The sequence below is a fragment of the Hypanus sabinus genome, unplaced genomic scaffold, assembly GCF_030144855.1.
Source record: "Hypanus sabinus isolate sHypSab1 unplaced genomic scaffold, sHypSab1.hap1 scaffold_293, whole genome shotgun sequence".
Classification (NCBI taxonomy): Eukaryota; Metazoa; Chordata; class Chondrichthyes; order Myliobatiformes; family Dasyatidae; genus Hypanus; species Hypanus sabinus.
In genome coordinates this window covers 128,271-144,316 of record NW_026781079.1, presented here as the reverse complement: position 1 = coordinate 144,316, position 16,046 = coordinate 128,271, and the positions used below count along the sequence as shown (strand labels likewise).

Genomic DNA, 16,046 nt, shown 5'->3' with positions numbered 1-16,046 from the left:
TGTGTCAGAGTCTTTCTTACCTTCGTTGTTTGAACATGATTTTTGGAGTAAGTCTGACTATGAAGATTTATCTCTGTCTCTGAAGGAGATGATAGAAGAGCAGAATAGAAACCCTGAGATTATAAAATTAAGAGAGCAAGCTTGACTCGGTAGTGAAATTGAGAAGGTGCCAGTAGGATATTACTTGGAAAAAGGAGTGTTGATGAGGAAGTGGAGATCGCCTACAATTCCTGCAAGTGAGGATTGGAATGTTGTTTACCAGGTAGTTGTCCCGAAAGTTTATCGAAATGAGATTTTGACTTCAGCTCATAGTGTGCCTTTAGGTGGACATCAAGTGGTAAGGAAAACTCTGGACAAGATTTTAAAACAATTTTACTGGCCTGGTCCAAGATAAAATGTGGCAATTTTTTGTAAAACGTGCCATACTTGTAAAATTGTGGGTAAACCAAATCAAGTTACACCAGTCGCACCATTACAACCCATTCCAACATTTGGTGAACCGTTTTCTAAAGTTATTGTAGATTATGTTGGTCCATTACCACAGACAAAAACTGGTTATCAGTATTTGTTGACTCTCATGTGTACTTCGTCTAGGTTTCTAGAGGCAGTATCACTCAGGAATATAAAAGCTAAAACTGTGACAAAGGCTCTTATAAATTTCTTTACTTATTTTGGATAACCTAAGGAGATACAAACTGATCAAGGCAGTAATTTTATGTCTGGATTGTTTCATCAGATAGTTTATAAACTGGGAGCTAAGCAAATCACTTCGTCTGCATACCATCCAGAGTCGCAATGTGTCTTAGAGGGGTTTCATTCTACCTCAAAAATATGATTAGGACATATTGTGTGGAAAATGAAAGTGACTGGGATGAGAGTATAAACCTACCTTTATTTGCAGTAAGGGAATCGGTACAGTATGGTTTTAGTCCATTTGAACTTGTGTTTGAGCATAGAGTTAGAGGACCTTTAGCTTTATTGAAACAACAGTGGATTAGTAAGGAAGAACAACCTAATTTGTTGGACTATGTTTTGAAATTTAAAGACAGGTTGCATAAAGCTTGTAGCTTAGCCACGGAAAATTTAAAGTTGGCTCAGGAGAAAATGAAAACTTGGTATGATAAAGAAGCTAGGATGAGGATGTTAATGTCTGGAGATAAGGTGTTGTTTCTTTTCCCAGTGCAAACAAATCCTTTACAAGCTAGATTCATGGTCCTTATGAAATTGTGTCTAAAATCAATGATGTGGATTACTTGATAAAAACTCCAGATCGTAGAAGGTCAACACAACTTTGCCATATAAATAAGATAAAACCATATTTTGAGGAACAATCTGATACTGTGACTGTTGTGGTTAGTGAGAATGAGTTTGATTTAACTGGGAATATGATAGATGATTCATCTGAATTTCATTCTAAATCCAACATTGTTTCGGTTAGGTTACCAGATTCAACCATTCTGGAAAATATTGATGAGAAATTAGCACATTTAGAGCTAGAGCAGAAACAGCAAATGAAGGAATTAATTTTTAAATATAAGGTGTTGTTTCCAGATGTTCCGAGAAGGACTACTATAGCTTCACATGATGTAGATGTTGGAGATGCCAAACCTATTAAACAACATCCATATAGGATGAACATGGAAAAATGTGAACTTACTGAGAAAGAAATTGAATATATGTTAGAGAATAATATTATTAGACATTCTAACTCGAATTGGAGTTCACCATGTGTTATGATGCCAAAGCCAGATGGTAGTATTAGGTTTTGTACGGACTATAGGAAGGTGAATGATGTAACGAAAACAGACGCATTTCCAATTCCGAGAGTAAATGATTGTGTAGATAAAGTTGGAAAACCAAATTTCCTTACAAAGATTAATTTATTGTAAGGGTATTGGTGTACTCCATTAAAGGACAGTGGTAGAGAGATTTCTGCATTTGTCACTCCATCTGGTTTATATGAGTATAATGTTCTTCTATTTGGGCTGAAGAATGCCCCAGGTACTTTCCAGAGGATGATTAACTCTGTGATTCAGGGATTGAAAGACACTGATGCTTATATTGATGATTTAGTGATAGGAGATGATACTTGGGAATCACACATTATTGCGGTGGAGAAATTGTTTGAAAGGCTTTCAAAAGCTAACTTAACTATCAATTTCGCTAAGAGTGAATTCGGACATGCTACTGTGACTTACCTTGGTTATGTTGTGGGTCAAGGTAAGGTACCTCCTGTTCAGGCAAAAGTTCGGGCAATTTTAGAGATTCCCACTCCAACGGGGGAAAAAACTCTCAGAAGAGTTTTGGGAATGGTAGGATATTATCGAAAATTTTGTAAGAATTTTGCTAATGTTGCCCTTCCATTAACTAACCTATTGCAGAAGAATGTGAAGTTTGTATGGACAGTGCCTTGTCAAGAAGCATTTGTAAAATTGAAAACAATGATATATCAACAAACTGTGCTTAAGGCACCTGACTTTGAAAAACCTTTTTTCCTTAACTGTAGATGCTAGTGATGAGACTGCAGGAGCAGTATTAATGCAAAGGAATGAGGGTGATGAGGTTGATCATCCAGTAGCTTACTTTTCTAAGAAATTTAATAAGCATCAACGAAACTATTCGACAATAGAGAAAGAATTGTTATCTCTTGCTTTAGCTTTGGAATATTTTGAGGTATATGTTGGTACAACTCAAAAAAACACTTATTGTGTACACTGATCATAATCCGTTAGTTTTCTCAGTAAGATGAAAAACAAAAACAGAAGATTATTAAATTGGAGTTTGATGTTACAAGAGTACAATATTGTGTTAACACATTAAAGGTAAAGATAATGTGGTTGCTGATTGTCTATCTCGATGTTGAATATACAATGCAATTTTTTTATGGAGTGTTTTTTTTTCAATTGTAACACTCCTACTGTATTGTGAGTTATAAGCTGTTATATGATGGTATTGTATATTATGTTTGTTATAAAATTTATACATTTATTTTTCTTGCAAGAGATTGTTAAAAGCTTTTGTTCTTGTCAGATCAAAAATGTTTTTTTTTGGAGGGAGGTGTTACGTACTGGTGACAATTGACAGTGGTATCCTTGTCACGTGACTGGGGTTGAAGCTATACTGGACTTGAGGTAATGGTCTTGTGATGGTGGAGTGATGTCATTTTCCCGCCAGTAGAGATCATGTGACAGGTTTTTTTTTACAGGTTATAAAAGAAAGACCCCACCCTGTGGGGGTGGGGGGGGGATGGTGCAGTTCGTGGCTGGATTTGCCAAGTTGACTTCATGCCGCTGCGGGATTTGATGTGATGACGCAGTTTAGTTGAAAGATGAAGTTTTATCTAATGCCTAAAGTTTAAAAGGTCATTACCAGCAGTTTCTTCACCATACTGCTAGTTGAGAATCAGTGGAGAGTGAAGATCGGAGTTCGGGAGTTAAAGATCGAGGAGAATCTATTTCGACGGTGGAACGGGTTCGACCTCGTTTTATCCTTATTCGGAAGGATTTCGTTGACTGTTCTCGTGTTAATTTCTGCGGGGTAGCAGAAGATTGAGGACAGTGAGATAAAGGAAAGTTCAGTGCCTTTAAGCCGTTACGTTTCGTAAATTCTTCGTGGGAAAAGTTCGACGTCGGGGATCGAAACAAAACGACGTGAAAGCGAATTTAAATCGTCTTATAAAGTCTCTCCTTTTAAATGGACTGTGAGCATTTTTGAACTTTTGGCAATACTACTTTAAAGAACTGTTTTTGCAACATCGCTTTCAGAACTGTTTGAACTGCATCCCTTTAAGAACCGTTTAAGCTGCCGCACAACAGCTGATTTCCGCTTACTTTAGTGTTTGTTTACCTTTGGGGGGTTTGTTTTCAGTGTTTAATAAACGTGTTATTTGTTATATAATCCCTTGCCTAACTCATATATTTATTGATGCCTGAATACGTAACAATTGTAAAGATTTATTTCAGTTATTTAAAGAAGAGATTTTTGAACATTTCACAATAGCGTAAGAACACGGGATGATGCGATACCGGAGCGGAATTAGGCCATTGGACGTCGAGTCTTCCCGTCTTTCCATTATGGCTGATATTTTCTCCATCTCGACAGCATTCTCTTGCCTTCCCCCTGCAGCATTTCACGTCCTCGTTAATCAAAGCTTATCAACCGCCCAATTAAACATACCCAACCTCCTGCCCTCCACAGTGTCCGTAGCAACTAATCCCACGGTTTTACCACCTAATATCTTAAGCAATACGTCCTCATCTCCGTTCCAAATGAAGGTACGCCAGTTCTGAAGCTGTTCCCTCCGACCCTAGATTTCCCAACCATCGGAAACATCCTCTCCACAGCAATTAATTCCACACATTCAGCACACTCCGGCCAAAGAGCTTCTTCCTCATCGTTCTTCACATGCTGCCACGAGTGAAGCACACGTTCTCTTCAGAGGGTTACAGGGATGTTGGAGATTGAAAACATCCACTCGTTCCCCGATAACACTAGAAAACGTTAGCACAGGATAGGCCCTTCCGCCGTCGATGTTATGCATACCCATATATTACTTGAAAATTCTAAACCCACTCTGCCCCGTAACCCTCTATTTTCCTTTCATCCATGTGCCTGTCCGTGAGGCACTTAAACATCTCTAACGTTTTAGCTTCCACCACCATGCCAGTCATTCCAGGCACCCTCAACCCTCTGTGTAAATAACTTACCCCTGATGTCTCCCCTAATCTCCCCTCCCTTAACTTTGTACATATGCCCTCTGGTGTTCGCTATGCGTGCCCTCGGAAAGAGGTACTGACTATCCACCCTACTACGCCTTTCATAATATTGTAGATCTCTATCAAGTCCACTCCCATTCTTCTACCCTCCGAAGAGAAATGTCCCAGCTCTGCTAACCTTGCCTCATATGATTTGTTCTCCAAACCCGGCAACCTTCTGGTAAATCTCCAGTGCACCCTCTCCATAACTTCCACATCCTTCCTATAATGGGGTGACCATAACTGAACACAATACTCTAATGGTTGTCTCACCAGTGGTTTGTGGAACTGCAATATGACCTCTCAATTCTTGAACTCAATCCTCCTATTAATGAAGCCTCGCATCCCATAGGCCTTCTTAACTATCCTGTCATCCCGGGCAGCGACCTTGAGTGATGTATGAATGTGAACCCCAAGGTCCCTCTGTTCATCCATACTCTTAAGTAACTGACCATTAACCCTGTAAACAGCCTTCTGGTTTGTCCTTCCAAAATACATCACCTCACACTTCTCAGGGTGAACTCCATCTTCCCTATTGTCTTCTTTATTATTTATTATCATGCCTCCACTGTTTTGTGCGCTTTATGCAATCTTGTGTTGGTCCGTAGTCTAGTGTATTTTTATTTTTATTTTTTACGTGTTCAGTCTAGTTTTTGTACTGTGTCATGTAACACCATGGTCCTGAAAAAAAAAAACGCTGCCTCATATTTACTATGTACTGTACAAGCAGTTATGGTCGAAATGACAATAAAAGTGACTTGACTTGACTTGACGTGACTTGATCTGCCATTTTTCTACCGAAATCTGCATATATCCTCTTGTAACCTTCGACAACATTCTCACCCATCTTTTCGCCTGTTCGTCCAGATCATTTATAAAAATCACAAACAGCAGGGGTCGCAGGACAGAACCTTGCGGCACTCCACTAGTCACCGACCTCCAGGCAGAATACCTTCCTTCCACTACTGCCCTCGACTTTCTTCCTGTAAGCCATTTCTTAAAATCCAAACAGCAAAAGTTCCACTAATCCCATGCCTCATTATTTTCTGGATGAGTCTCTCGTGTGGGAACTTGTCAAATTCCTTGCTCAAATCCCTGTAGACCACGTCTACCGCCCTCCATTCATCAAATTCTTTTGTTACCTCTTAAAAAAACACACTAAAATTGCTTGGGGACAATGCGAACAACATGGCCCCTGTTTGCAAGCCTGCACGGAGAAACATCATTTTTAATACACAAGTCTTCCAGCATTCACGGATATTGACTAATTTGTAACCTTTGTGTTCAAAGTCTTCATTAGCAAGATCAATCACCAATCATAATGTAGACGTTACCAGTCAATGGAAACTATAAGCTGAAAACCGATGATACTTTGAAGCTGTATAGGAATCTAGTCAGACCTGACTTGGAGTACTGTGCTCAGTTCTGGTGACCTCACCACAGGAAGGATGTGGAAACTGCAGAAATGGTTCAGAGGAGATTTACAAAGATGTTGCTGGGATTGGGGAGTATGCCTTACGAGAAGACATTGAGTGAACTTGGCCTTTTTTTTCTTGAAGCTCCGGAGGATGAGAGTTGATCTGATAGATGTGTATAAAATGAGGAGAGGCATCGATCGCGTGGGTAATCATAGTATTTATTATTTCCAGGGCTGACATTGCTACCACGAGAGGACACAGTTTTAATGTGCTCGGAAACAGGTGCAGAGGAGATGTCAGGTGTAGCTATTTTTTTAAGCAGAGAGTGGTGAGCGCGTGGAATGGGCTGTCGTCAACAGAAGGCTTTGTCTTCGTACGTACCTTCTCTCATTCACTCTTATACTTCTTGGGGGCGGAAGGAGCTGTTTTCCTGTTTCGAGGTTGTCTTCAGAGAGGAAGAATTTTAGGTTTGATACTGAATTATTGAGATTTATTTCTGATCACGAAACCGTTCATGCATGAACTTTAACCTTTTCTGTAAAGCTAATTGGGTATAATTTCAGATGGTTTCGCTCAGTCAGAATTTATCATTAGATCTGCCCCCTCCCCCGCCAAAATGCATTCTGGCCAATGAAAGTCTCATCGGACCATCCAACTGCGAGAGTGTTGCTGATCTACAAAATTCTGCCCTTTGGATACTAGATCACATGGTCACTGCATTCAAAATACCGAAGACGATGGTGGTGTGTACTGTCAGCTCGTATCAAACTAATTGGTATAGAAGCAGGACATTCGGCCCATCATAAGTGATACTGCTTCTAATCATAGCTATATACCAATACACTTCTACATCCTTTGAAGCCTCCTCTTTCCGGTCGGCAAGAATAAAGCTTCTGCAGTTGGGGTCCGTCCTTAGGAAAGATTATGTTTATTCTCCTGAAAATAACAAAATATCTGTCTCACTCTCCTGGTACTGCTCAACCTCCGCACCAGGGGTCGCTCTGCTTCGCGATACCTTCTGCCCTTTCAGTCGAACCTGGTCCTCAGAATATCTCCGGAATATCGCGCTGCTGTTACGTGCATGAAAAGCTACTTTAACGAGATTATTGCCCTCCTTCCTCCTAGACGTATACTGCCCACACAGGTGTTAACTATCTTCAATCTATGTGCTCGTAACGTCACTTATTTTTGGAATTTACCGATAATGAATGCAATAGGGGCCCACAGCCAATGTTAAAATTATAGTTGAAAACCTTCTCGAACCTGCCTGTGCCTGTTCCTGTTGTGGCGTCAAAATAACGTCACCACTTCCCGACTCACTCCCGCAGCGTTTCTTTTCTTTGCAGAGCGATGTCGTCAGATTCCGATGCTCTGTAACAAACACAAAATTATAGATAGATAGAGGTTGACGACGATGAAATGGAAAGCGTTACTTTTTGAATCGAGGCACATACTCCAGACCTGGCTCCCTGCAAGTGATTTCCAGGAGAGAAATACCAATATGTCCTCCATGTTTGCTGATGGCCTATTGGCGCAGAATTAGGCAAATCGCGTCTGATTCACCATTCGATTCAGCCTTACTGATAATCCTTCTCAACTCCATTCTGCACCCTTCTCCCCGGAACATTTCGCGATTTTTTTAAAATCAATAAACTATCAACCACCGGTTTAACTATACCCAGTGACCTTTGACGGATAGACATATCGGAAGGCAGAGAGATGAACAAATGCCTCAGTCACATGCATCGGCAGTCCTGCTCACTCTGCAGAGCTGTTTAGACCACAGGCCAATCTGCTGCTGGAAATCCGGGACCACATTTACGGAAGGAAGCACCGTGTTTCGTTGTCAAGGGTGATTTTTTTTTTTAATGTGGAATATCTTCACCAGCGTTGGCAAAAGCTGCACGCGAACTAGATGCAGAAACTTTCACTGGAATCCCAGGAATCCACTACAACCATGAGAACCTGCTATAGAATTCAACACGGGCAAAAGGAGTCGTAAACTTTACCGTCAAGGGACGATTACTTGAGGTTTTTGCGCTGCTACTAATGTATTGTTCCACCAACTGCAGCGTTTCATCTTCGCACAGTGGAACAGTTGGGGGTTCCGTAGCTTCCGGGCTTCGCCCCGGGATGGATATCGAAAGGCGCCAAGAATTGGAGAGAGCGGCACCTGTGCAGAAGTGAGAATGGTCCACGCACTTCTGGATACGCATATTAATGTTTCCTCTTCTGTGCTAATAAAAAAGGATTGTATTTCGAAGTGGAAGGTTGGAGTAGGTGTCTAAATGCCGTCTCGACTGGGATCCGAGGGATTTTTTTTGGCTTAACCTGTCTGTGTCTGAAGGGTGAGTGTACCGTGTGTAGGTTTGCCGCCATCTCTCCCCTGCTCTGTTCGGAGGTACTGTTAATTCCTGGGAGCTTATGTCTTCCGAATCGCACCGACCCCATCTCCCGGTGAGCAGACCGTTTTCCATTTCAGCTAACAGTCATAAGGAATGGAAAATAAAGAGAAAATTAAAGCAAGAATGTGGAAGGAGGGCAAACTCCCCCTGGTTACAGAGGGCTAAGCGACGATATATCCAAGTTGGTAGATTCGAGGGCCAGTGCTCCCAGCCTCAAAACAGAAGCGCTTCCTTTTAAAAAAATGGTGCGGAAAGATTTCATGAGCCAGAGGCTGATGAATGTGTGTAGTTCATTACTAAAGACGGCTGAGGAGGACAGATCTTTCGACAAATGTATTGCATGCTTTATAAGTTCATGATATTAAGGACCATAAAACCAAATGATCATAACACAGACCAGGACAATTAAGACATTTTGCCCAGCGTGTCTGCCCCGCTATTCCATCATGGCGAGAGTGGAGTGATAATTTCAATCTTCCAGTCGTCCGGGACAATGCCATAGTGATTCCTGGAAGATCAAGACCAATGCATCCGTTATCTCTTCAGCCAACTCTCTCAGGAGTTTGGGATGCAATCTGTCTGGTCCAGGTGACTTGGCCACTTACCTTTCAAAAATACCCGTATGTTTATCTGCCATTTCTTTGTCTCCCATTACGACCTCAGCAGCATCATTTTCCAATAGTAAAATATAAACTGTCGCCTCCATTTTTCCCTTTAAATAACTAAAAAAATAACTTCCAGTATATTGTTTTATATTATAGGTTATTTCCTCATATTCCATCTTTTCACCTCTAATAGCTGTTTTTGTTGCCTTTTATTGGAGCCTGCACTGTTCTGAGCACCATATGCAGTCCTGGGTAGGTCTGTAGTGCAGTGCAGATTTTGTTTCTGTGTTGTTTTTTTTCGTAGTTCTGTCTAGTTTTTGTACTGTGTCATGTAACACCATGGTCCTGAAAAAAAAAAACGTTGGCTCATTGTTACTATGTACTGTACCAACAGTTATGGTCGAAATGACAAGGAAAGTGATTTGACTTAACTTGACTTGACTTGATTTTAAAAGTTTCCGAATCTTCCAAATGCCCATTCACTTTTAATTACCTTACATGGCCGTTCCTTGTTTTTTTTTTTCAATGCAGACCTTAACTTCGCTTGTCAGCCACGGTTGCGTCGGACGTGTAATGTGTTGGGGCGAAGGCCGGAGTGTGATGTTGAGAGAAGTAATAAATCAGCGATAATGGAATGCCGGAGCAGACTCAACGGGCAAAGGCCTAAATTTGTTCCTATAAATTAAAATCCTATGCCCAAATGTAACTGTGTAATGTTCACTCTTCACTCCCTTTAACTGGATGAATCAATGTTTTACAATAAACCAGACGGGGCATGTTTACGTTTTTTCATGTTTTATACACTTACAACTTATACTTATGAAATCAAAGTTCACCCTTTTGCGGAACTGAAGCTCAGATTTCATTTTAGTTGATAAACGGCAGGAATTACAGACTCTGAATGGAGACCCGTTACTTGAATCACGCAGGCGCAGCCGTGAATTTATGGATGACGGTCAAATATTCTTGACTTTTATATTGAGCTTAAGAACGGGATGAATATCATTACTGAATCGATTATTGTTGAAGACTCATCTGGTGTCACTTGCGTCTTTCAAAGGAGGAAGTTTATCCGCCCAGTGTAGTGACCATGAATTGACTCGTTTGATCAGCAGAAGCTGCGTCTTCTTGGTGTTACTGTGTTCGAATCGTTCGTTCTGTGCTCCTGACGTTGGAGACGTTGTGCTCCTGAGCTCCTGTGCTCCGCCTGAACTGCGGAGTCCGTCCAGTGCGTTGGGTTGTGTTAATTTGGGTTTGCACAACGAATGCCAGAATTTCGTCTTCTTACATAGGGCGCTAGTTACATGGTGCTGCAGAATCTGAGAAGGCGTTAGTGCAGTTTGAATAAGGAATGATAGCTGCATCGTGCAAACAATTAGCAGTACCCAAAGTCCTCTTATGACGCGCAGAAGCGGACCAGGTGAAGCCCGTCCACGTCAATGTTCAATGTACTGGGCGTGCAAACATGATCTGTTGCACACCATTATTGGTCACGTGGTCAACCGCTCTCCAGTAACCTTGAAGAAGACTGATCACTCTCCTCCGAACTCTCTCATTAAAAAAGTCACATACGCATTCGGAACTGCCGGGCACTGAACTTTTTTATTTCTGTTTTTTCTAACAATTTTCTGCCATCAATAAAACATGTTCCGCGTGAGACCTCATCAAAGCTATCTTGGATGCACAAAACCACTCCCTCTGGGATCGACAGTCATTACGTTAGACACTAAGATCATTGGGCATTCTTGGTCCAATGTCGTACTTATCACAATTCTTCCCAATCCTTAAGTTTGAACTGATTTCTTCAAAAAACGGAACCCCATGATCATGTCTACTTGCTTGAATGTATTCAGGTGCTGACCAATTATTAACTCAATGGATATTTGCGCGAACGATTAGGTGTAATAGAGTGGCCCCAATGTGTACACTGCATCGTGAAAACAGTAACTAATCAATTCCAGTTATCCCGGAAGGAAATAGATTTTGTTTTTAATTCAGGAAGGGAGGGCAGAACAGTTACCGACGTCATCCAGCGAGCACAGCAAACATTTCAAAAGAACACTAATTATAAACGTACTTCCAAGTCTGCTGTCGCGTCATCTCCAAGTTAACTGCGCGGTAAACAGTGTCTTCCCATGCTAACAATGACATGAACGGGAGAGAGCGTCACAATCTTCAGCTGCTCCCTGAATCTCCTCTGGGTCACGCCGTAAATGAAGGTGTTTGTGCAGCAGCTGAAAAGCTGAATCACTGACCCCGCCTGCTGCGATCGGAAAAGCCGGATGGACGTTTCCAGGTCCGTGTAGAGGCAGCGCAGGAAAATGAAGACCAGGGTGCTGGTCGCCCGGCAGATGAGGAAACTCGCCGACAGGGTGAACAGCAGAACGATGGACTGTCTGCGGCTCTTCATCTCCGGATCCTGCTGTTTCTCTCCATTTCTATGCCCCCGGAGACCTCTGCGGACTCGGCTGGAGACCAGGATCTGTCGGACGATCAGAATATTGAGGAACAAAATGAGGAAGAAAGGGAGCAGCGGATTCAGCAGACGGTCCACCCAGTAAAACCACTCGAACCCATGCTCCATGTGAAGTCCCCCTTTGGAGTAGCACATCCATTTCCTCTTCCAGAGAGTAATTCCACGTTCCCGATGTAGGAAGTAACAAGGGACGCTCTTTACACAGAAAACCACACATATTGCGCAAATAACCAGTCTTGCAATTTTTGGAGTGCAGTATTTTATCTGCATCTTCGGCCAGCAAATGGCCACAAAGCGATCGAAAGTGAACGCCACAGTCAGCCACACGGAACAATCTAATGCCACGTAACAGAAGACGTAGTGGACTAAACAGAAAGGAGGGGGCAGCATAAGCCAGTGCGCCCTGTACGCATAAACGATCTGGTAGAACGCGACTTCGATGACAACCACCATTAGATCGGCCACGGCCATCGCCACCAGATACTGAGTGATCCCTTTGGAGAGACCACACTTTCCTCGGCAGAGTATCACGATCGCCACCAGGTTAACTGGCGAAAAGAAAAAGAAATGTAGGAATATTGATATCATTAACTTACGCTCTAACCACGTTTCCAAAGAGCATCGTGTGCTAATATTCATAATCCAAACCTCTGTAAGGATATGAAGACAAGTAGGGAGAGAGTCGCCTTCCGGAATATCACGACAGACCCGGTCTTGATACAAATTACAGGTGTAGACATGTTGCGTAAACTCGAGAACTGCCCCACACGGAACGCTCTATGAGGTTGTGTAGTGAAACTCGACATGGCCGTCTGCTGATGTAGCAGATCCTTTTCAACGTCCGACCTTCAGAGATGCTCCTCCATACACCTCTGTGGTAACGCGTGGCTCGCTGAGTTACTGCCGCCACTCTGGCAGCTTGATCCAATTTCAATCCACCCGACCTTTCCCGTCATCAATGCGCTTTCGCCCCGTCAGCTGCCGCTGGCCGGCTTCCTTTCACCTTCTCACACCATTCTGTGTCAACTCCCGAGAGTGTAGACAGTGCTCTGAGTGAAATTCGCGAAAAGGTCAGCAGAGTCTGAGTAACGCTAAAGACCACATCTGGTACCAGCAAACACCCCACATTCAAAGACATTTAAGTCTCATTTCTTCCCCACTGTCATGTTTGGTCTGAGGAACAACTCAACCTCTTGATCATGTCTGCGTGCTTTTATGCATTAACATGCTGCCACATGATTGTTTAATTAGATACTTGCATTTACATGTAAATGTACAGAAATACCTAATAAAATGGCCACAGGTAAATAGAATCGTGGAAAATCGATGAAGCATCTGTCGATAGTGGCCTGTGCAATGCACTGAAATCTATGTATCTAAAATAATTGCAATGCAAAATTTAAAAATGGCTTTGTTTATGACAGTGGAAGAGGCAAGCATACGGAGAGAGACAGAAAACGTCATTGTCCTTTTTTCATCGGCTCACAAAAGAAATTTTCAGACGTTTAGGTGTGAAAGTGAATTCTCCGGAGCGACATGACTATCGTTATCTCATGACTATCTGACATGACTATCGTTATCTCAGACGGCGTTGCCGTGAGCAGAATTAGTTTCCCGTTGTGGTGACTGGGCGATTCGGAACATGGAACACAGAAAGCTCCTGCAAAGCAAATGCCTCTACAATGGTAATCAATTCGCCTGAACAAACTAATTATTTATGCCTACACAATGTTCAAGTTCCTCCAATTTCTTCACAGCAAGATATAGATCAGTAACGCGGAATGTAAACAAAAGCGCACCCGTTGTCCCCGTACCATGTCCAGTTAGAGGAATAAACGGCCGACGGTTTTGGACGAGGAAATCCATCAACTTAACCCTTCTTCCTTATCCAGGTTTCCACAAGCGCCAACATAGTCGACGCTGAATTGTTTATTTAGATTAGGGACAGGTCGGGATTGAAAGGTTTCAAAAATGTATATTATCAGCCGCATTGGTATATCACGAGACTAAAAATCGCAAAAGATATGGTACAGAAATAAATGTTGTTCAATGTATCCACTTGAAGCTCCCAACCTGACCGAGGGGTCGACAGAGCCCTCGGTTAATGTTAGGCGTTCGTAAACATAAAAAAATGTGCGAAGATTGCCAAATTGGAGAGCTATTATGAAGGAAGTACTTACAACAATGGCAACTGCAATAAGAGAACGGACTGTATTAAGTTACTCCGTGGATTTCGAAAGCGTAGAACCGTCGTGGACAGAGTTAAGATAATTATCAAAAAACGCCGGCGTCGCACGCACACAAACCTGGAAACGAGAGTAACGGCGCCAAAGGCACGGGAGGACCTCGATCAGGCAGCATCTCTAAGAAGCAATGAAGAGTTCATGTTTCCTCAACGTTTTCTGAGAAGATCATCGGGGCCTTTCTTCCTGCCATCACGGACATTTACACCACACGCTGCGTCCGCAAAGGAAACAGAATTGTGAAGGACTCCACGCACCCCTCATACAATCTCTTCTCCCTCCTGCCGTCCGGGAAAAGGCTCTGAAGCATTCGGGCTCTCACGACCAGACTGTGTAACAGTTTCTTCCCCCAAGCCATCAGACTCCTCAATACCCGAAGCCTGGACTGACTCCTTGCCCTATTGTCCTGTTTATTATTCATTGTAATGCCTGCACTGTTTTTGTGCACTTTATCCAGTCCTGTGTAGGTCTGTAGTCTAGTGTAGCTTTCTCTGTGTTATTTTTTTATTATGTAGTTCAGTCTATTTTTTGTACTGTGTCATGTAACATCATGGTGCTGAAAAACGTTGTCCCGTTTTTACTACGCACTGTACCAGCAGTTATGGTCGAAATTACAATAAAAGTGACTTGACTTGACTTGACTTCACTCAATCATTGCCCTCGCCGCCAACCCTTTATTATCTCTTTTCCTTTAATCCAGTCTGGCTCGGAAAAATCTCCCGGCGAGAAACATTGGCAGATTTTATTTATCTGCATAGATCAGGCTTCCCAGCTCGACTTCACTGACTTCTCCATTAATGGAAGGGGTCCATGACGTTAAAAACAAGTTTCGAAACCATTGCCATAGATGCTGTCTGACCGGCTGTGTTCCTTATTTAGTTTGTGTGTGTGTAATTCTAGCTTTCTATCATATGCGGAAACACTTAAGTTTATAGAGGAAACCGACCTGAATGTCTGTGCAATCGTCGAGTTGTTCGCGAGAGTTTAAGCTTGAAACCATCTTGCACACATCATTCTTCGCGTTTAGCGAACGGATGTGAATGTAATTCTATATATTGCAAAACCATCAAATCACCAGCACATATTACACCTGGGAACAGGGATTGTATCCAGTACTGGATTAAATAGGACAAACGCAGAGTGAGATGCACATAGAATATATTGCAATCCGAACACCAATAGCATTTTCATATCGTTACGCACGGAAACCTTACCTGGGACACCGATGGCTGCAATGACAGGGTAACATATTTTCCTTGCTCGCTCCATGCGATATTTGTATTGCGCAGCTGGAATACTTGTTGCTATTCGGGGGTGCAGGAGATATTCGGCTTCTCACTCCTCCAATTAATCACAATATTTCGAATCGATTAAAATAAACCCACGAAGACGCACAATGTACTTTCACTGACGAATCCCACCGAAATAAAACGTGCGCCCTTCACTTGCAACACTTCTGTGGTTTCGGTGCGCCTTCTCAGTTCAGTCTCAAGCGCGGCAAAGCGACTGAAAGGTCCGCCTTTTATAGCACATTCAGTTAGCCGATGACGAAACCAGCTTGCAGACCAATTGGTGTAAATTAACGTTACTTCACCACTAACCCAGGATTGTTTGTCTTACGGTACCTGATTCCCCAGCGAGTGGAGAAGACACATTCGTTCTTGCAGAAACCCAGCAGGAATACTGAAGATGGCGTGACCGGTCCAATGCTTCAGTATTTAGATCTTCATTCCAGCTAAAGCAGTGACAAGCCTATCCTCTCATAATGACAGTATATCTAGTGGTGTCCCTCAGGGGTCATTATTAGGGCCACTACTTTTCAACTTGTTAGTGAATAATTTAGACAGTGGATTTGATGGCATCCTGGCAAAGCTTGAAACTGATGGGATGTTAGGTGGAGGGGTTGGTAATGCGCAGGACTTAGACCAATAGGAAGAATGGATACAAAACAATGGGGCAGATGGAACACAGTGCTGGGGAATGTACGATATTGCCTTTCAGGAACAATAGTGAAGACTACGGTTTAAATGGGGGCAAATTTCAAACATGCGAGTTGCAATCGGATTTTGGAGTCCTCCTGTAAGACTCCCGGTGGTTAATTCACAGTTTGACCCAGGTGGAGAAAGTGACTACAATGTTGGCACT

At 42.5% G+C, this 16,046-nt stretch overlaps 1 protein-coding gene across 1 annotated transcript; it reads right to left on the bottom strand.

Annotated features, from left to right (window-relative positions):
• Nucleotides 1–11,289: 11,289 nt before the first annotated feature.
• LOC132388284 (probable G-protein coupled receptor 139) lies at nt 11,290–15,170 on the bottom strand. The gene is made up of 2 exons (XM_059960622.1): nt 15,116–15,170; nt 11,290–12,206 (listed from the first exon to the last, which is right to left on the bottom strand). Exons 1-2 carry the CDS (start codon nt 15,168–15,170, stop codon nt 11,290–11,292), a joined length of 972 nt encoding a protein of 323 aa, XP_059816605.1.
• Between the last annotated feature and the right edge of the window lie 876 nt (nt 15,171–16,046).